The sequence below is a fragment of the Microcebus murinus genome, chromosome 10 (genome assembly GCF_040939455.1).
Source record: "Microcebus murinus isolate Inina chromosome 10, M.murinus_Inina_mat1.0, whole genome shotgun sequence".
Lineage (NCBI taxonomy): Eukaryota > Metazoa > Chordata > Mammalia > Primates > Cheirogaleidae > Microcebus > Microcebus murinus.
In genome coordinates, this window is record NC_134113.1 from 56,223,575 (window position 1) to 56,245,200 (window position 21,626).

The 21,626-nt window shown below is 38.4% G+C and overlaps 1 protein-coding gene across 2 annotated transcripts in view; it reads left to right on the forward strand.

Annotated features, from left to right (window-relative positions):
- Positions 1 to 21,626, forward strand: part of SCN8A (sodium voltage-gated channel alpha subunit 8) — a 177,417-nt gene that overhangs the window by 115,391 nt on the left and 40,400 nt on the right. For both annotated transcript variants that reach the window (XM_076007281.1, XM_076007280.1), the window contains exons 13-14: positions 7,701 to 7,833; positions 13,830 to 14,068. In XM_076007281.1, the coding sequence (XP_075863396.1) occupies positions 7,701 to 7,833; positions 13,830 to 14,068 (372 nt within the window). The remainder of the gene's footprint in view (positions 1 to 7,700; positions 7,834 to 13,829; positions 14,069 to 21,626) is intronic.

The following is a 21,626-nucleotide window of genomic DNA, read 5'->3' on the forward strand; positions in this document are numbered from 1 at the left end:
AATTAGTCATACAGTTAATATATGACCCAGCAATTCTACTCCAAGGTATATACCCAAGAGAATTGAAAACGTACAGTCAAACAAAAACTTGTACATGAATATTCATAAATCATTATTCACAATAGCCAAAAAGTAGAAACTACCTGAATGCCTATCAACTGAGGAATAAACAAAATGTGTTACATTCCTACAATGGAATATTATTCAACCATAAAAAGGAATGAAATATTGATAAATGCAAGGTTCAACATGGATGAACCTTGAAAACATGCTCAGTGAGAGAAGCCAGATTCCATTTATAGGAAATGTCTATAAGAGGCAAATCCAGGGACAGAAATCAGATTATTGATTGTAAGGAGCTAGGCAGAAAAGGAAATTGTGAGTGACTGCTAACAGGTACTGTGTTTCCCCTTGATGTGATGGAAATGTTCTAGAATTTGATAGTGGTGATGGTCGTGCAACATTGTGAATATACTTTTAAGCCACTGAATTCTACACTTTAAAATGGTTAAAATGAGTTTTATATTGTGTGCATTTTATCTCAGTTTTTTTTAACTGCAAAAGAAAACAGAATAGGAAAGAACCTGGCCTTTTAATTCTGGTTTTCAAAACCTCACCTAGGGAAGAGGGACTGCCTACCCATTTTGGTACTCTGTGTACCCTAATTTTAATTTCCTTAGTAGTAAAACTGTATTATTCTTTGGACACTATCTTAGCCTCTGCTCATTCCTAGCATTTTTAAGTGCTCTGCTTTATAGGCAGTTTTAGTTTATGTCATCTTAGTTAACTGGTGAATACATGTTTGCTCTCTGTCTTTCCATAAATCAGTCTGATTTGTTGAATATGAAGAGACTGCATCTACAAAGGGACAATGACTAGTTGAATGAAAATAGAACTTTGACCCACAACCTGCCCAAGATACCAACCCCCTTACCTGTAATAAACAATCCAGGAAGCCAGATTTCTATCTCTAGTGATAATCCAGAAAGCTAAATAATAACTTCTATAACAATTGTCCCAAAATGGCCAGGACTTGATTAATAACTGACTACTTCCCTAATTTTCATTCCCATTTCCAACTTAGGTCCAACCAGAAAAAGCCAAATATGCACCTGTAACTTATCACATGGGATGTCCTGCTTCTAGCAAGCCTCCGACAGCTTCCCCATGCCAACAGTCTGTGGTAGGGCACACCTAAAGCCTTCCCACTCCTCTGTCTGCCACAAGTGGCAGTGAACGTGGCTGACTTCCTTGACATAGCAAACTCTGAGTAAATAGCCTTTCCTGTTCTCATTTGGTCCATCTTTATTTATTTCCACAATACAGGTAACATTTTATACATAGTTATATACCCTGCATTCCATATTCCTCCTCAAAGAATTCCACTGCATAATCAAATTGCACTAGTACATTGAGTAGCCCTCATCCAAGAATTCACCAAAGTTATGCATAAATAGGGTGAAGAAGGAGCTCTCTGACCAGTTGAAGATTGTCCTCTAAACCCTTCATTACCACAAGACTCTCCCAAAAAGTACCCTCCTACCTCTTTCTAGTCAGTTCCCTCCACTCCAGGCAACCACTTCTAATTTGTATCCCTGTAGATTAGTTTTATTTCATATGTGTGAACTTATACATTATATATTTTTTATTTGGCTGCTTTTACTCAACAAGATATTTTTGTTTTTGAGATACATTCATGTTATTTTGTGTATCAGTAGTTCATTTCTTGTTATTGGTGAGTAGTATTTCATTGGGTAAATATACCCCAATTTGTTTATCCATTCTCTCCAGTTGATGAGTATTCAGGTTGCTTCCAATTTGCAGCTGGTGTGAATATGCTTACTATGGGCATATCTCTTTTGTAGATAAATATTTTCATTTATATTGGATAAATATATCAGAGTGAAATTCCTGGGTCATATGGTAAATGTATTTAACTTTATAAGAAATTGCCAAACAGTTCTCCAGAATAGTTACACAGTTTTTTGTTTTTGCATTTTTATCCCACCAACAATGTCTTAAGGGTTCTGTTGCTTGACATCCTAGCCAATGTTTGGTATTGTTAGTCTTTGGTTTTAGCATTTTAATGGGTATGAAATGTTATCTGATTGTGCCTTTAATTTGCATTTCCCTGATGACTAATGATGATGAGCAACTTTTCCTGTGCTCATTGGCTTCTTATATATCTTCTTTAGTGAATTGTTTATTCAAATCTTCTTTTTTTTCTTTTTTGAGACAGAGTCTTGCTTTGTTGCCCAGGCTAGAGTGAGTGTCGTGGCATCAGCCTAGCTCACAGCAACCTCAAACTCCTGGGCTCAGGCGATCCTCCTGCCTCAGCCTCCCAAGTAGCTGGGACTACAGGCATGCACCACCAGGCCCGGCTAATTTTTTCTTTATATATTAGTTGGCCAATTAATTTCTTTCTATTTATAGTAGAGACGGGGTCTCTCTCTTGCTCAGGCTGGTTTCGAACTCCTGACCTTGAGCAATCCACCTGTCTCGGCCTCCCAGAGAGCTAGGATTACAGGGGTGAGCCACCTCGCCTGGCCTTGTTTATTCAAATCTTTTGTTCATTTTTAACTGAGTTGTTTATCTTTTTTATTATTGATTTGTTAGAGTTTTTTATATGTTCTGGATACAAGTCCTTTATCAGATATTTAAATTTTTAATTTTGATGAAATCCAATGTAACAATTTTTTTCTTCTATGATATTTTTTTTAACATCCTGTTCAAGAACTCTTTGCTTACCCCCAAGGGCATGAAGATACTTTACCTCTATAGGCTTCCTGGTTCTGAGTTTTACATTTAGGTCTCATCATCTGAAATTAAGTTTGCATGTCAAATGAGATAGGGGTCAACCTGAATGAATATCCAGTCTTTTAGCACCATTTGTTAAAAAGACTTTTCTTTCTCTGTTGAATTAACTTAGAGCCTTGGTTGAAATCAATTGATGTATATGTGTGGGTCTATTTCTGAACTCCATTCTTTTCCCTTGATCTGTTTGTCTGTGCTTATGCCAATATACATTTGTCTCGATTATTGTAACTTAATATTCTTGAAATGAGATAGCATAAACACTCTCAACGAAAATTAGTATTTTTAAAGATTATTAAATAATGTTTCAAGAAATCATATTGTAGGCCAGGCACAGTGGCTCAGGCCTATAATCCTATTACTCTGGGAGGCCGAGGCGGGACAGTTGCTTGAACTCAGGAGTTTGAGACCACCCTGAGCAAGAATGAGACTCCATCTCTACTAAAAATAGAAAAATTAGTTGTGGCACAGGCCTATAGTCCAGCTACTCAGGAGACTGAGGCAGGAGGATTGTGTGAGCCCAGAAGCTTAAGGTTGCAGTAAGCTACCATGATGCCATTCTGCTATACCCAGGGCAACAGAATATGACTGTTTCTCAAAAAAAAAAAAAAATTATTCTAGAGCCTTTGCATGTCCTTATAAACTGTAGAATCATCTTGTCAGTTTCTTCCCCAAAGCCTGGAATTTTGTTGGAGATTGCACTGACTCTACAGATCAATTCGGGGAGGGTGAGCATCTTAATTATAATAAGTCTTACAGTCTATGACTATGGTATAGTTCTTCATTTATTTGGTCCTTTTAAGCTTCTCTCAACAAACTTACATAGTTTGGCGGGGGAGTGGGTCTTGCATATCTTTTATTAGATTTATTCCTAGGTATTTGCTATTTTGTTGATAGTATAGTAAAAGGTATAATTTTTTACTTTTTATTTTTCAAGTATTTGATGCCAGAATATAGAAACACAGTTGATCTTTTTATATTGACCTTGCATCCTATAACCTTGATAAATGAACATATTGGTTTCTATTAGATTTGGAGGTTTTTTGGGAAAATTCCATAGGGCTTTCTATATACACAATATTCTCTGTGAATAATAGCAACTGCAATTCTTATGCCTTTTATTTATTTATTTTGCTTTATTGGATTACCTAGGATTTTAAGATATAAAATTGAATAGAAGTAGATATTCTTCCTTGTTTCCCATATTAGAGGAAAATAATTTAATATTTCATCAAGAACTATGATGTTGGCTAGAGGTTTTCCATAGATGTCTTTTATCATATCAAAACTGCTACATTCCATTTCTGGTTTGCTGAGAGATTTTATTATCCAGAGGTGTTGAATTTTGTTAAATGTTTTTCTGCATCTATGAGATGATCATATGCTTTTTCCTTTTTATTCTGTTAATGTGATGAATAACATTGACTATATCCCTAATGTTAACTAACTTTGCTTTCCTGGGATAAACTCTGTTGTTGGTCATGGTATATTATCCTTTGTATATTTTGCTAGATTCTGTTTGCTTATATTTTGTTAAGGATTTTGTATCTCTGCTCTTTAGAGATACTGGTGTCTAATTTTCTTTCTTGTAATGTTTTTGTCAAGTTTGGTATGAGGGTTATGTTAGTTTTTATAAAGCAAGTTGAAAATTGTTCCCTTATCCTCTTGTTTCCTGAAAGAATTTGTATAAAACAGGGTTATTTCTTCCTTAAATATTTGATACAATTCATTTGTGAAGCTATCTAGGCCTGGAGTTTTCTTTGTGGTCAGATTTTTTTCATTATAATTTCTTTAATTAATATAAGCTGTTAAGATTTTATATTTTTTATTCTGTCAGTTTTTATAAGTTGTACTTTGATAAGTTTGTCCATTTCATCTAAGATGAAATGACTTAAAGCCATTCACAATATATCCTTAAATACACTTGTGTTTATATATGTAAAAAAGAAAAAAAAATATATCCTTATTATCTTACTAATGTCTATTGAATTTATAGTGATGTCCCCTTTTTCATTCCTGAAAATGATAATTTATATTTTCTGTTTTTCTTGATCAGTCTTGCTAGAGGAATTATAATTTTACTAATCTTTCTGAAGAACCAACATTTGATGTTTTTGATTGTCTGTATTGTTTGTCTATTTACCATTTCATTAATTTCCACTTTTATTTTTATTTTCTTTCATGTACTTATCTAGAGTTTAATATGATCTTTTTCGGTTTCTTACTGATTTTTATACATTTTTTATTTTCTAATATAAGCATTTAAAGCTATAAAAGTTCCTCTAACCATTGGTTTACCTTAATCCCTTAAATCTTGATATATTGAGTTTTCATTATCATTCACTTAAAATATTTTCTAATTTCCCTTGTGATTTTCTCTTTGACCGATGGATTTTTAGAAGTCTGTTGTTTAATTTACAAATATGTGGGGATTTTTCTGAGGATCTTATCATTACCACAAGACTTTTTGATAGAACCAGTTATCTGGATCTATGCTAAATGCTCTTGCCTACATAAAAAAAGAGAGATAAAGAGAGATTGCTCTTTTTACCCTCTAAAACTCCCTAAATATGGGTTTATTTCTTGATGTCTTATTTATTTCTTCTTTGAAAATTAAGATGTGTTCTATAATAAAGAAGTTGTAGAATAAATTTTACTGTTATAGAAGTTGCCCCTACATATCCCTGCCATAGTTTACTTTCATTTTATAAAGAAAGATATAAATAATAATTGTTCTGTCCTAATATTAAGTTTGGGGATGAATTTTTCTTTAATATATGTGGATTTTTTAAACCCAAGCTAAAAATTCTTTTAACTTTTAAATAGGGATTAGCAAATGACAATCTAATGATTTGACTAGGTCTTTTAGACTCTATTTTCATTAAGTTTGTTTCTTAAGGCTGATGTTATTAAAGTCTGAAGAATTTATATCTTGTTATATCCAGAAAACTCAGAAAACAGTAAGATACACTTAGTACCAAAGCCATCTAAAATGCAATTTCATATTTCTTGATGAGGCAGCTGATCTATCAGATTTGAAAGCACCTTGGGGTCAGCATTATGAAAATTATCAACCATGTACTCTAAATTTATAGAAGGGCAGCTCAGTAACAATCTAGGATCAATACAGTGACAGAAATAAATGTCTATTGTATGGGGCTTTTCCGTGTTTTTAGATGATTGTCATTTTTTAAATGTAATAGTTTAATCTGATTTATTAAACAGAATGTTAAGCTCGGAATTGTAGCAAAAAATGGCTCCTCAAAGAAATATATCTTATCTGAAATAATGGTTAACAGGTCATCCTTACAAATACAGATATTTATATAGTGATGCATCCAGGAATTCCCAAGAAAAGCAGTTATTTTTCCATTCCACTTCTTCTGTATCTCTGCAAACAAACAAAACAAAACAATCAAGGCCTTAAGGTGAACCAAATGTCTGAAACAGTGAAACAGTCTGATGAAATACTTTGATAAAATAAATCTGATAATGTGCTAGGAACTTTCTTTTGTTCAATCCTTAGAATCTAAACATGTATAAGGATAGAAAGGCTTTTTGATGTGGTTCTCTGGAGGTAATTATTTCCTTTTCAAAATATCGAGGATCATTCTGGTGCTGATCAGACATACACTTCTCTAGCCCCCGCACAAATGTGTCTCCTCCCTGTCCTCTCAGGAACTGAGAGGTGACTGTCTCTGCCCACTTTCTTACTTCACTGTGGGAGGAGCAGTCAAGTTTATGTGGATGACACGGCATAATGGGCAATATGGTTATGAGAGAGCTAGGTTTTAAATCACCCCGTTAAGCCTGATCTGGTGTAGAATATTCACAAAGATCATAAGCAAAGGACATTAACTGCCATGTGAGTTGTATTTAACTCATGCTAGTTTTGAGCCCCAGGGCCTCGTGAAGCACATGTAACTCATATGTCTCTTCACCTTGGGAGCTGTGAGAACTATTTTTCAAGTTGCATATAACTCACACAGAAAACAATAATAATGTTTTCACGAAATTAGAAAGGATCGTTTTGTTTTTGAAGTTTTTATTCTATTTTCCTAATAAACACGATGGTCCCAAGGAAAAAAAATGTTATTTCTAGTATGGCAATCAATGTGTTAAGAAACCTTTCATTGTAAGCTACCATACCAGTATGCCCAGGGCAGGGCATGTAACAATATTTTTTGTAAAAATATGATTGTTTTCTGCCATTTTTATTTGGTTGGGAATTTGATCTTTGCAGATTAACTCATAAAATAAAATAGCAAAATCTTACCATACTTCCTTATAGTTGCTTGGAGGAGATTTGGAGTAGAATCTCAATTTACTAATGTTCAGTTAGGCCCAGGTTTGGCATTTGGAAGGGGCAGTTTATTAGAGTAATAGTGCTTCTATGCAGGGAAGAAACAGCATCTATAATATTCAGTGTGATCAGGGACTTGGCCTTAATAAAATTTCAAATAGAATGTGAATTTGACATATTTTATCCTCTGGACCAATTCTAGCCAAAAGCTGTGGATATAAGATCAGGACAAGAAAACTCAGGATCTATTTCTCGTGACAGTACCCCTAGGGAATCTGGCTTTTCTACTCTATCTACTCTCTGCTTGGAATTAACCAGGTGTGGTGTTTGAGTCTCAGCCAGATTCTTGGGTTTATTGTAGATTTGCACAAACTTAAATGACTTGGTCTTATCACCTGCAGAACTGAGGATAATTCATGGCTAATCTGTTTCATTCTACATCATGAAGTGAATAGGACTATAGGATTAAAGTACAAAAATATAATGAAAACCACACTCTGGACTTTCTGTCCAGTAAGGCCCAATTTTGTGTTTTTAAGTCTTTACTCACCCTATTTGTTATTTTATTTTATTTTTTTTTTAGGCTACAACTGAGGTGGAAATTAAGAAGAAAGGCCCTGGATCTCTTTTAGTTTCCATGGACCAACTGGCCTCCTATGGACGGAAGGACAGAATCAACAGTATAATGAGTGTTGTTACAAATACACTAGTAGAAGGTATGTGCCCTATCATGTCACTCCATGCAAAAATCTGTAGTGTGCATATTAAATATAATCCCTGTCCCTTGGTCTGAGTTTTGCAAAAACTGCCTTTAAGCTTTAGGAATAGAGCCTACTGGTTTTAGAAACCAAGATCACAAATTCTCTTCCCAAGTCTGCATGCAGAGAATCAAATAAGGACTTCGTATCTGCTGCCAGCATTGTACACAGATAGGTACAAAGTGTGGAGGAGCTACATGTGTGAGCTAGGGGATCTCAAGAAGCCTCTGTAATCATCATCCCGGGCAACCAGTGAGATGTCACAAGACATAAAGGAACGTAGGTTGAAGAACTGCAGAGACATAAAATGTGGAATCCCTCTCATGGCCTCTACTCCAAAACATATCTTCCTCTTTTTCTTTTTAACTACTTATAGCCCTTTTGGTTTTCCCTTAAGGAAGAATGTACTGTGCATTTTGATTACACCTAATTCTGTCTCTCTTCGAACACCCCCACATATCCATAAATATATTTGATGTGTGACTAGGTAAGCTGAAACCCTTCTTACTTCAGGCGCTCTGTGCCACAGGGAAAGAGCAACCACTGTTGAATCATAGCACATCTACAGTAATGTTGCTGTCAGTGCCTGAAGTCTCTGCATTAGATCGTCCTCTTATACAGCCTGTCATGCTAAGGAATATTTCCCATTAGACCACAGTCCCCCTAGCAAGTGTTGGCTCTCTCTCCAATTGTGGTCTGCATTCCAGGCTCCTCTTGCTTTATTTGGACGTAAATACAATAACAGGTTTTCTCTCACAAGGTTCTGATTGATTCTGCATGTGTCATCTTCTTTTGATTCCTGTAGATTTAGCTGAGTTCTCCCATTATAAGTCCAGACTACCCTTGAGGCCTCAGATTGCCGTTCTTCAGAGTCCAGACACTCAGGCTTAACCTACCAGTAACCAGAGTCCCTGAGATAGGGAAACTCAAAATTATCCTGGTGTCCTGGGGACAAGTTATTTTTTGAGTCATTTACGCCCACTTCTGCCCTGCGTGTGTAAGTGTGTGTGTTGGGGAGGAGGTTACAGTGGAGAGAGAATCCCTGGAAAAGAACTCCCCGAGGGTGTTTACTTCCCCCACATATGTGCAAGGAGTTAGACCGTAACTAGACTAATCTTGAGAGTGTATCAAGTAAAAAGAATATTGAACTAACTGCTTTCAGCTGCCTGAACAACCACTATTCATTCCTGTTTTCTTTAATTATCATTGAGGTCATTGTCTGATAGAACATCTTTAAGCTTTGCAGCTTAGACTTTGAGATTGTAGGCAAATAACTACAGCTATAATAAGAATTCCAAGCGAAGAAACGCTAGCTTAAGAACTTTGGCTAATTTTATTATTCAGTTGGAGACCAAGACAGGATTTTTCTGAGTATCTATGGCAATTGGGAAAGAAAAACTAACAGCCTCCAACAGGCACATTTTATTATTAGCAGAGGCATCAGAACAGGAGAAGCATCCGTGCAGTGCAACAATTGTTTATTGATTGCTACAGTGGCTTAGCACAGATTCCGGCAAAAGTAGATGCACAAAGAAAAGTTTGTCAAACTGAGTTTTGCTGTGCTTGGAATGATGGGAGTGTTGGTGCTCCAGGGTTCCTTTTGGGCGCCTTAGAGCTTCCATCCCTTTACTGAGTTGAGGCATTTTTTATTCTCTTTCCTTCCTCTTCTCCTTGTCATCTGCTTTCTCTTTTTATCCTGCTATACTCATTCTCTACCCTCCACTGACCATCACACAGACATTTAAAAATAGCTGTTAAGAACCGGGTGCGGTGGCTCACGTCTGTAATCCTAGCACTCTGGGAGGCGGAGGTGAGAGGATTGCTCAAAGTCAGGAGTTCGAAACCAGCCTGAGCAAGAGCAAGACCCTGTCTCTACTAAAAATAGAAAGAAATTAATTGGCCAACTAAAAATACATAGAAAAAATTACCCAGGCATGGTGGTGCATGCCTGTAGTCCCAGCTACTTGGGAGGCTGAGGCAGTAGGATCACTTAAGCCCAGGAGTTTGAGGTTGCTGTGAGCTAGGCTGACGCCACAGCACTCTATCCTAGGCAACAGAGTGAGACTCTGTCTCAGAAAATAAATAAATAAATAACTGTAAGGGCAGCTCAGGGAACAGAGTTACAGCTGTAGTTGTGTTCCTGAGTAAAAACTATTCCAGGTCTTTGTCCCCTCTCCTAAGGCCTGATGTTCACATATCCTGTACCTGTCTTATATTTCTTGGTCAGATCTTCCTCCTGTCCCCTTGCCTTGTATTTGGCTCCTTTGTTAAAGCTGATGGGACAGAATTGCTACAAGCGAAGAGCGGTGAATGGCTGGACCCGAGTAATATGAGAGGGAATGAAAGATCCATGCGTATTTAACCATTGGTTCCTCTGTATTTAATGTTTGCTGCAATAAAAACCAGCATGAATGAATAATTGTTCCTGCTTCCCAGACTTTCAGTTAGGAAACTCTGACATTATTTTAATTTAAAAAAACCACAGTGAATTCCAGAATTCTGCCCACAATGAGACAGAATTGCCTGCACTGTCTCCTCTCTTGTTGCAAACATGCTCACGAGGACCCAGTAAACTCAGCAGAGTTCACCACTAGCAGAACCATAAGCTTTGGGGATATTCAGGGGACTGGTCATAGGATGCATGCAGAGAGTACTGTAGTCTCACCTCTCAAAGCAGCAGCACTGTGGGCGAAGGGGAGATAGTTGATGGCATAAGAATGAGGAAGTAGTGATGGTACTTGGCATTATTGATTCTCAGGTAAAATAGTTTCAAAAACTCCTTGGCCACAGCTGTTGCTGCCACTATTTATTTATTGTTTTTATTTTTTATTTTTTTCTAGACAGGGTCTCACTCTGTCACCCAGACTGGAGTACAGTGGACTGATTGTAACTCACTGTAACCTCAACCTCCAGGGCTGAAGTGCTCCTCCTGCCTCAGCCTGCCCAGTAGCTGGGATCACAGACATGCACCACTACTCCCCGGCCTATTTATTCTTTTATTCAACGGACAAGCATTGAGTGTCAGTACAATTACTTGTCTGGTATTAGCCTTTCCTGTGCAGCTATCAGCTTAGTAAGGTGGAGGGTCTTCTTCATCAGTGTATATCCTGTGCATGGCATATTGTAGGTGCTTGAAAGTTTTTGTATTGAACTGAGAGAAGCCCCTGCCTTCAGAAACCCATGGTCTACCAAAGCCACTATCTTGGTGGAATTATGAGGTCCTCTCTAAAAACAATTCCCAGTACCCCTGAGGTTAAGACTTATAGCAGCTTCTCTGAAAATGTCCAAAAGCAAAGGAAAACCCCACAAACCTTTGGACATCTCACCCATATGTTAACCCACTCCCGCAGACCAAATACTTAGCCATTTCAGGCATATGGGGCCAGTAACAATTTGTAGAGTTGCATACCACTTTAAAAACCTTATTCACTAATTTTTTTTTTTTTTTTTTTTTGAGGCAGAGTCTCACTCTGTTGCCTGGGCTAGAATGCCGTGGCATCAGCCTAGCTCACAGCAACCTCAAACTCCTGGGCTTAAGTGATCCTACTGCCTCAGCCTCCCAAGTAGCTGAGACTACAGGCATGTGCTACCATGCCTGTTAATTTTTTCTATATATTTTCAGTTGGCCAATTAATTTCTTTCTATTTTTAGTAGAGACAGGGTCTTGCTCTTGCTCAGGCTGGTTTCAAACTCCTGACCTTGAGTGATCCTCCATCTCGGCCTCTCAGAGTGCTAGGATTATAGGCATGAATCACCTTGCCCAGCCTAACCTTATTCACTAATAGTCTTATCTAGCTCCTACAGTTCCACATTGTGTTACTTTTTATGAGAGTAAAAAGGCTCTTCCTTTCTCAGTAAATTTGAATAGGAGATATCTGGTATCCCTGTGGGAATCTTTTTGGTGCCCTGTAGGGTAGGAAAACCCCTCTTTGCTGTCTGGCAAAACTAGAAACCTAGTTCATTGTAAAACATTACAATTGTGTCAACTGTCAGAAATGTGAACAGTCATGGCTTCAACCTCCACGTGCCAGCAAGCAGCAGACATTTGGAGAAGGGAGAGGATAAAAAAAGGAACGGAACCAAATTTCCAAATATGCACTATAAGAATTTATGGAAATAAGAGAACCTTTTCAATTACTTTTTTGGGGAAGAAAACTAAATTTACCTTAAGAAGGGAGGGAGTTCTGTGAGGAAGAAGCCAAAGCAAATTTTCTTCACAGACTTCCTTTCCCACGCAAACTCCCACGTGGCGCTTGCTGTGGCCCTTAAATCTGAAAAACCAAGGCAACCATTTTCTTAGCAACCAAGGAGCCAATCAGAAACCCAACAGAAACCACCCCATCTAAAATAAAGCCATCACCACAGGCACATCCGGTTGGTTGGAAAAGGGAAGGCAGACTAATTTAAGGGAGCCATCTTGGTTTTGGTGAAATGTTGGGGAACTTTTTTTATCCCCTAAATGTTTTGATATTGTCAGCAGCATTTGTCTTGGGGGAGGGGGTGTAGCTGTTAACAGCCAACCCTGTAGAATCAATACCTCGCTTCTAAGGATTATCATTCTGACAAGTTTTCAAAATTATACCTCTTAAAAAGCATCCTCTTAGATCAAGGTCCTTGGAATTTCATAATCCTTACTTGAGAGCTTTGTCGCCTAGGGCCTTATGCCTAGATTGTTATAGCTACCAGGTGAGTTGCTCTCTGCCTTTGATGTCTAATCATTCTTTTAAATCTTTGCTTTGTAATTGACCTTGGAGATCATCTTGTCTAGTAATTTTTCGGTCTGCACCAGAGTCCTAGGGTTCTGGGAAGTACCTCAGGGATGGGAGATGTCGATTGGACTGGGCTCCATGCTCCTGTTCCCACTATAATTAGAGCATTTTCTGGTTTGTTTTATGTCTTGAGGCTCACCTGAGGTCTTGTTTAGAAAAGACAGCTTCTGTTTCTAAAAGAGACAGCAAAGATAAGACAGAAGAAAGAGAGAAAGAAAAAGGAAAGACAACAACGACCTAGGGAGGGAAAGAGGAAGAAGCCACAGAAAGAAAGAGAGACGTAAAGGATGCGAGTAGGAAAGGACAAGAGAGAAGAAGGAAAGGACAAGAGAGAAGAAGAAAGGAAGGGAGAAGAGATAGAGGATGAGAGAGGAAGGGTCAAAGGGGGAAAGAATGTGGCTTGTGTTCCTAACTCAATTGCAAGTTGTGAACTCAAGGTGGGGACAGTGACTTGTACTTCTTTGAGAACATAATAGAGCTATTTCACTGGGTGACTTGGCTAACAACAGTGATTCTGCTAATAAAAATAATAATAGCAAATAGTTCCAAAGCACTTACTATATGCTAGGGTGTTCTGAGGCACTCGATCATATATTTTAGCTCATTTAATTCTCACAGCAAATTAAAGTAACTTGCCCAAAGTCCCACAGTTAGCAAGCGTCTGAGCTGGTATTTAACCTGATTTGTGTCGCCTGCTTGTGCCATGCACTGTGCTGACTGCTCTGTATGCATCTACATCTAATCTTTAATCAAACTCATAAGTTCATTAAATGAGGTTATAGGATTCAGTTAGTCCTATAACCTATAAAGTAGGTACCTTGGTTTACAGCTGAGTCATTTTAGGCAGGGAAGTCAGTTACTTTGCCTGAGGTCACACATTACCTTGTAAGTGCGGAAGCCAGCTGCAGTCAAGGAGCCAGATCTGAGAAACCGGGTTCCTGACCACTGTGCTCTACTCCCGTACTGAGTTTTCTTTATAACTAGATCATTAACGGGGAAGTGGCTTGTACTGATGATGCCGCCTCTCTGCCTTAAAGAGAAGGGAAATACTTAGGAATGTCAGCACTCAAGCAATCATTGTTCTGGTATCAATAACAGTGGTAATGACCCATGAGGATTAATAGTGTGTCCCCTTCGTTTTCTCTCTTTGCTTGAGGGGCCATCTTTGTTCTTTACTTACTACAGAACTGGAAGAGTCTCAGAGAAAGTGCCCGCCATGCTGGTATAAATTTGCCAACACTTTCCTCATCTGGGAGTGTCACCCCTACTGGATAAAACTGAAAGAGATCGTTAACTTGATAGTTATGGACCCTTTCGTGGACTTAGCCATCACCATCTGCATTGTCCTGAATACACTGTTTATGGCGATGGAGCACCATCCTATGACACCACACTTTGAAAATGTCTTGGCTGTAGGAAATCTGGTAAGATGGAGCACTGTCTCCTGGTATTGTGATTTGAATGTATTTTGCTTGTAGGACATCTTTTTCTGGTACTGAAAGCTGGAGTTTAGTTGAAAAGAAAGTAATAGTTAATTGGAAGACAAATGCTTCCACATATGTCGCGGCACCAGCCGCTTCTGCTCACTGTTGTGATCCCTTGGCTGTTTCCTCTTTCTGCAGAACTCTGAAGACGTCATTTAGGAGCTATTGGCAGAAAAGCAACCATGGTGACAGAATGGGAGGCATGGTACAGTGGGTTGGTTTCAGCAACCTGAGCCAAGGACTTCTGGATTTTTTTCTCATTTTGTTTCTCACATTGACTCTTGCATTGCTCCAGCAAATCACTTCACCTTTCACCTTAAGTAACAACCACCACAAAATAGGGGAGCTCTTTTAGTACATTAAGTGTAACTATAAATTTGCCTGCATTGTCAGGTCTTAATTATCCATATGGGAGCCATGTATGGGAAATTTTTAATTCTAGGCTAGTTTCCCCCTCCAGTCTACTTCTGGGCCATCATCCAGTTTCTGCCATTAGTTGATCTGTTCCAAATTTATTTTAATGTTAACTTTAAGTCATATGTTTAACTTATTATATTATTTAAAGTTAAATATGTAGTTTTAAAAAATAGATTACAAGTATAATCTGAAGTCATGCTGTAGTTATTATTTGATTATTATCTGTTTTACTTTACTACAAAAGTCAGGAGTTGGTTGAATTTTTGTTTTCTGTTTGTTTGTTTGTTTTCTTTTTTGAGGAAGGGGCAAGGAACTTCCACATCCTTCCTGGGTATACCACTCTCCAGGATCCTCCACATGTTCAGCTATCCAGAGCTCCTAAATTTTGATAGACAGTAAAGAAGTAGTTGGAAAGAACCTTGTAGGTCATCTAGGCCTCATGATTCCTTAGGAGTTACACCACAGGCATGTTCAAATCTAGCTATTACCATTTAATTTGAGTCATGATCTTTGCCCAGTGTTTCTTGCACACACACACACACGTGCACGCTCTCTCTCTCTCTCTCAACACATATATACTTTTAACCTTAAGTCCTACTGATATACTAATAAAGCATTATTATATCATTTTTAGTTCTTATTCTGAAAACACATGGCAAAGGGATGCTTTATCTGGTTAGGCCATGTCACCTATCATGTTCCCTGGTGCACATCCAAGGTGATTCTGTTGTCTCTCCATATCTGGGGTGAGTGACACACTGCAGGCTCACTGCTGTGATGTAGACTGTGTGCAGCCCAGTGTAATACCTGGCTGTGAAAGGTGTCTGTGAGTCACCTGTGACTAGCTGACACAGGACCTTGGCCATCAAGCAGAATTTTAAGCCAATCAACAATATTATATAGATATAAGCTTTATTTTAGTAGCCAAGAGTTAAGTAATGAGAAACACAGCTTGATAGTTTCTATTATTGATATTGGTGGTCATGTTTTCCCTGTAGAGTTTTTTCTCAAAGGCTTTATTTTTCCCTCCTTTTTACAGAATCAATCCTTGATTTCCAAGGGATTTTGAGAGGTCTTTTACCTACCATGAGCAGAACTCCTCTCCGACCAGGCTAGCAAATAATGTTATTTTTCCCATTCTTAAAAATCTACAAAGATTAAAAGAGACACCTAAATTAGAGTTGTGAGCATTCAGAAAACTTTGTTCAGAACCATCAGTAAAGAAAAAGGAGAGAAGAGAAGGTTGGCAGTTGGTATTCAGAGACTCCATAAGACAAGACAACCAAATTCTAAAATAATAAAGCACTGTGCTGGCAAGGGTTTTCAAGGGGAAAGTAAATGTATAATTGACAATGGAGATGGAGAATAGTGAATGGTCCAACATACTTTGGACTAGATGTGAGGGCAAAGGGAAAAATCAAGAATGGTACCTAGATTTGGGGTTTAGTAACTGAGGGGAAAATAGGAGTGCCTGCAGAAGGAGCATGTCTGAAGTTTAAAATCAAGAGTTCTGTTTTGGATATATTAAGTGTGTCTATTCACTGAGTGGAGATAGCAAGTAAGGCGGTTGGATATGTGCTAGACTTCAGGGAAATTCACATTATGAGTGTGTTCTGGACAATACCAGAAACTCAAAGATATACTTTGCTGCCAGTCAGCACAAGTGCTGACTTTGGCAGAAGGAACACAGAATTAGAAGTCAGAAGATTTTGGGTTTGGTTCCTATTAGATATAGCGTAACCTTAAATAAGCCATTGATTTTTGTCCAGAAATGAATTGAATCTGTAAAGTTAGGATAATACCATGTCATCAGTGTTTTAGAGGATAAAATGAGAACTTATACAGAAGTTTTTAGAATAGTTAAAAGTGCCTTATAAGTCTTAGGAACTGTATTGGTCTAATTTATTAGGAGAATTTTCAGAGGTCTGGAGATTTAAATAGAGCCTTTGACTGAACGTGAGGATAAGAGGATAGAAAAAAATGAGATTGATTACGTTGTGAAATAGAGTATAGCCTTGTCTTATGGTTGCAGTATGAGGCTTTTTCCACAGCCTAGACGGTGAATTAAGTTTTGTTTATCCATAGAAATGCAGATGTTTTTGAGGGAAGATGAGAACAGTCTTTTGCAAATTGAAGATTTCCACCCTTCCCAAAAGAGAAAATGATAATGAAGGGAACATAAGAGATAATTTGATCCAACCTCCCTATTTTGTAAAGGAAATTGAAGCCCAAGGAAGTTGTATGACTTATACAGCTTTTGTATTATGTTATAAAAGTAATGATTCTTTTTTTGCAACTAATTGGATCCAACAGTAAGTTTATGAGGTGGTTTTTTAAATAATCTGAATCTTACAGAGAAGTTTCAAAAACAGTATAAAAAAACTTTCTTTTTTAGAATAAGTTGCCGACATAGCCTTATGGCATTTGTTTTTTATAAACAAATACGTTCTCCTACATAACCAAAGTATAACTGTCAAAATCAGGAAACTAACACTGATATGTTACAGCCATCTAATTCTCAGGCCCTATCAAGTTTTGCCAGTGATTCCAGTGATGTCCTTTAGAGGAACAGGGTGCAGTTCCAGAATGACCCCCATTGCATTCAGTTGTATCTCTTTAATCTTCTTCAGCCTGAAGGAGTTCCTCAGTCTTTCTTTGACTTTCATGATCTTGACACTGAAGATTATAGGCCACATATTTTATACAATTCCTTCAATTTGGGTTTGTCTGATGCTTCTTCATGATTAGACACAGGTTGTGCATTTCGGTAGGAATATCAGACAACTGAGGCTGTTTTCTTCTCATTATATCCACCGATTGGCATGCAGTGCTTGTGAGGCATGCCATTACCTGTGATGTTCATTTCATCACTTGATTAAGGAGGGATCTGCCAGGCTTCTCACCTATGAAGTTACTCTATTTCCATTTACACTAAGTCCTCACTTAATGTTGCTAATAGATTCTTGGACTTTAAGCAAAATGAGGTACTGTATGCCAAAGCAACTTAACTCTTGTTTATATCAATTAGCCTATGGTAAAATTGGTTTTGTTATACAGTACTTCATTTTGCTTAAAGTTGGTTTCTAAGAACTTATCAATGATGTTAAGTGATAACTTACTATATAAATAAGTATTTATGAGGAAGATACTTTGAAACTATTTAAATTTCCTGTTCATTCAACTTTTGATTTATTCCTTTATTAATATCAGTATGGACTCATCATTTTCAATCTTATCCAGTGAGTTACAATCTATTACTGCCATTTACTTTGATGTTTAAACTATCCCTGATTTGGCCAGTGGGAATCCCTTCAAGCTGGCTTCTACATCCCTTTGACATGTCCCCATTACTTCCTTGCTTTCTGATACCATAAGATATTCCAGGCTAATGTACTTTTCCTGCACCAGGCCTGGAATCAGCCATTTCTCAAGAAGCCTTGAATTTTTTAGTGAAAAATGGCATTTAGGAGTCAAGATCTGGGATCTAGGTATGCATATTGCTATTGAAGCAATATGCAGCCCTCTAAGGACAGGACTAAAAGTTTATATCGAGCTAGCTATATATTGAAAACCAGGAGTTGATCTTGTCACTTCCAATTGTAATCTAGCACTGCAGGATTCTTTCTAGTTTTCTCCCTTTTCTATATTTGTAACTCCTTCTCCAGCAATGAGAAGCCTGGTTGCCACTATCTTTGATATCCTTATTTGATCAAAAAGCTACTCTTAGCTCTTACAACATGGATACTCTCCTCACCCTGTTCAGGCTCTGACTCCCCATGCTGAGAGCCCCCAATACACACACACGGATGCCTTCCACCCACACATCCATACCACGTCTTCCATGTGGACACCTCCTCTCACTTCTCAGGCTCTGACACCGAACGCCATACCACCCCATACATCCTTGTTTGCCCTGCTCCACTTGGACTCTGATGACACCTTTCAGTGGGCCTTGCTTGCATGGACACACTTCCCACCCCACACCAGGCCATCATTCTCCCGTGAAGTTCTTGCCCAGTGCAGTGGCTGTATCCCAAACTACACCACAACCTCCTCACCCTGGTAGGCTCTCATACCCCTCACTGCCCACCTCCCTGTTGGGACACCTTCACCCTACTTGGGCTGTAGGATGTGATATCCTGCATCAGGACTTCCCCTGCAGGGAGTCCTTCCTCAGCCCACTCGCTCTGACACCTCACACTGGACCTTCCCCTGCAGAGAGTTCCTCCTTAGCCCACTCACTCTGACACCTCACACTGGACCCTCCCCTGCAGAGAGTCCCTCCTCAGCTTACTCAGGGATCCTTCCCTAGGATACCACCTTTACATGACTTAACGTCCACCTCTCTCTGCTAGGTCCCCCAGCCCTTCCAGTGCTAGCACCTTCCCATCCCACTTGAACCTCAACGCCTGTGTGGGATGGCCATCCTACAAAAATACCCTTCTCATCCCACCTCCAACAGCCCAAACTGGATCGTTCGCCAAAGTGGACACCTCTCCTAGGCCTGTGTAGGCTCTCACAGCCCATGTCAGGCTGCTCCCTGCCTGGACCTCCTCACTCCCCTCTGTGTCTGCCTCCCCATGCTGGGCTACACTCTGCATAAATGCTATCCTGCTGGGGCTAACACCTGGCACCAGGCCTCCCTTCACATGGATACCCACCTAAGGCCTTTAGGACTGAATCATTCAGGGGGAGAGGGTGTAGAAAGAAGAGCTGGGACTTAGTCTGACATTTAAGTTTAATTTCTGGAATTTTAAGCAAAAGAAAAAGCCCAGAAAGTTATTTTCCTCCTTTACCAAACACATATGAATATTACCATGTCTCTACTATAGCTTAACTAGATTTTCAGCCAATGGGAATTCTTTTCCAATTTTAATTTTTCTTTCATCTGTGTCCCTATAGCCCCTTATGTATACCTCTTTTTAAATGTTTGTCACATGATTTATTTATTTTTTTACATGTCTCCTTCCAGTTGAGTAACCTATCACTCCAATTTGCAGGGGTCTGAAGAAGTTCGTAGGATGTGGAACTTTCAGTTTTAAAACTGGGGCAGTCCTTGGGAAACTGGTACAACTTGATTACTCTAAGACATAGGACTTTCAGTGTGAGAACCAGGAAAGTCTCAGACAAACAGGATAAGTTGGTCACTCTACCTCCTTTTGACTGAGTACCTCAGGAACTATCATTTTTCATGGTCAAATATTGTTTTTTTCATTGCAATACATGTAAGGCTTTTATCAAACTGAATTTGGTTAATTCTGAGGGAGGGTCTGTTATACTACAGAACAGGCACTGATTCACCCCTTCTGAGAATAAAGAGAGGCACATGCCAAGCCCTTGTCACTTTCAAATGAGCCTAAACTTTGTCTACAGAAGCAATTACAGCAGAAGGAGGTATGACTTCTCCCCCACCCTTCCCAAGCCCTAGCATGACCCACAAGTGAAATACACTAATCTTTGGACGTTGTAGGCTTTATGTGGCAACCAGGCATTACCAGTTCTCGGGCATTTGCCCAGTGGTTTATCCAAACTAGTAATAGAAAGATAAGCTGACTATGAATTCAGGATGAACTGTAATAATAGTTCTCAATCACTTTTTGGGTCAAGGGTCCCATTATATTCTTAAAAAGTACTAAAGAACTTTTTTGTGGGTTATTGCCATTGATATTTACCACATTTGAAATTAAAACAAAATTTTTAAATATTCATTTTTTTTAATTTAAAAATCACAATATTCCACAGACCCATTCAGTCTAAAAAAATAAAATAAAAAAAAATAAAAATCACAATAATATACCTATTACATGTTAAATAGGTAACATTTTATGGGAAATAACTATAAGAAAAAATAGAAGAATGGCATTGTTTGACATTTTTACAAATCTGTTTCATGTCTAGCTTAATAGAAGATGGCTAGATTCTCTGCATCTACATTCAATCTGTTGTGATATGTTATTTTGGTTCGAGTATGGGAAGAAAAGCTGACCTCACATAGACAGGCACAGTAGTCCTCTCTTATCTAAGAGGGATATATTCCAAGACCCCCAGTGGATGCCTGAAACCTCAGATAGTACTGAACCCTATATATATACAGTCAGTCACTATATGTATAATGATGTTTTGGTCAGTACTGGACCGCATGTATGATGTTGGTCTCCTGGATTATAATGGAGCATATACAGACACTTGATAAGTGCCACTTGATAATGACATTACAGATCAAGCAGGGGAAATGACTGATGTTCAGTAATGGTACTGGGACCTTTGGTTTTCCATATGAAAAAATTTATATAAATAAAAATGTATATACCATCTAGGTTTACATAAGTAGTCTATGATGTTTGCTCAATGACAAAATTACCTAACAAGGCATTTTTCAGAATGTTTCCCCATCATTAAGCAATGTATGACAGTACCGTGTTTTGTCAATCTGGTAACCAAGACGGGTACTAAGTTACTAACTGCTGGATAATGTGTACAGCATAAATACGGTGGACAAAGAGATGATTCATGTTCTGGACGGGACAGAGCAGGACAGCTTGAGATTGCATCGTAATACTCAGAAGAGCATGCAATTTAAAACTTATGAATTGTGTATTTCTTGAATTTTTCATTTAATATTTTCAGACCACAGTTGACTACAGGTAACTGAAACCACAGAAAACAAAACTGTGGATAAGGGGGGACTACTGATGTTGGCAAAGGGAGGACCTCATGCCTCCTTGTACGGTCTTAGGGATCCCAAGGATACTTGACTACACTTTAAGAACTGCTGCATAAGAACGTAAATACTTAGGTGAATATTTGATGACATCCACAAGGATGATACTGTCTTACAACAGTGCTAAAACAGAATGTCATAGACTGGGTAATTTATAATGGACAGAAGTTTATTTAGCTCACAGTTCTGGAGGATGGGAAATACAGCAGCACAGCACTGGTATGTTGTGAGGGCCTTCGTGCTATGTCATTGCACAGTTGAAGGCAGGAGGGCAAAAGAAGGTGAGATGGAGAAAGCAAGAAGGGGTTTAACTCGCTTTTATAACAGAATCGACTCTGGAGATCACTAACCCACTCCTGA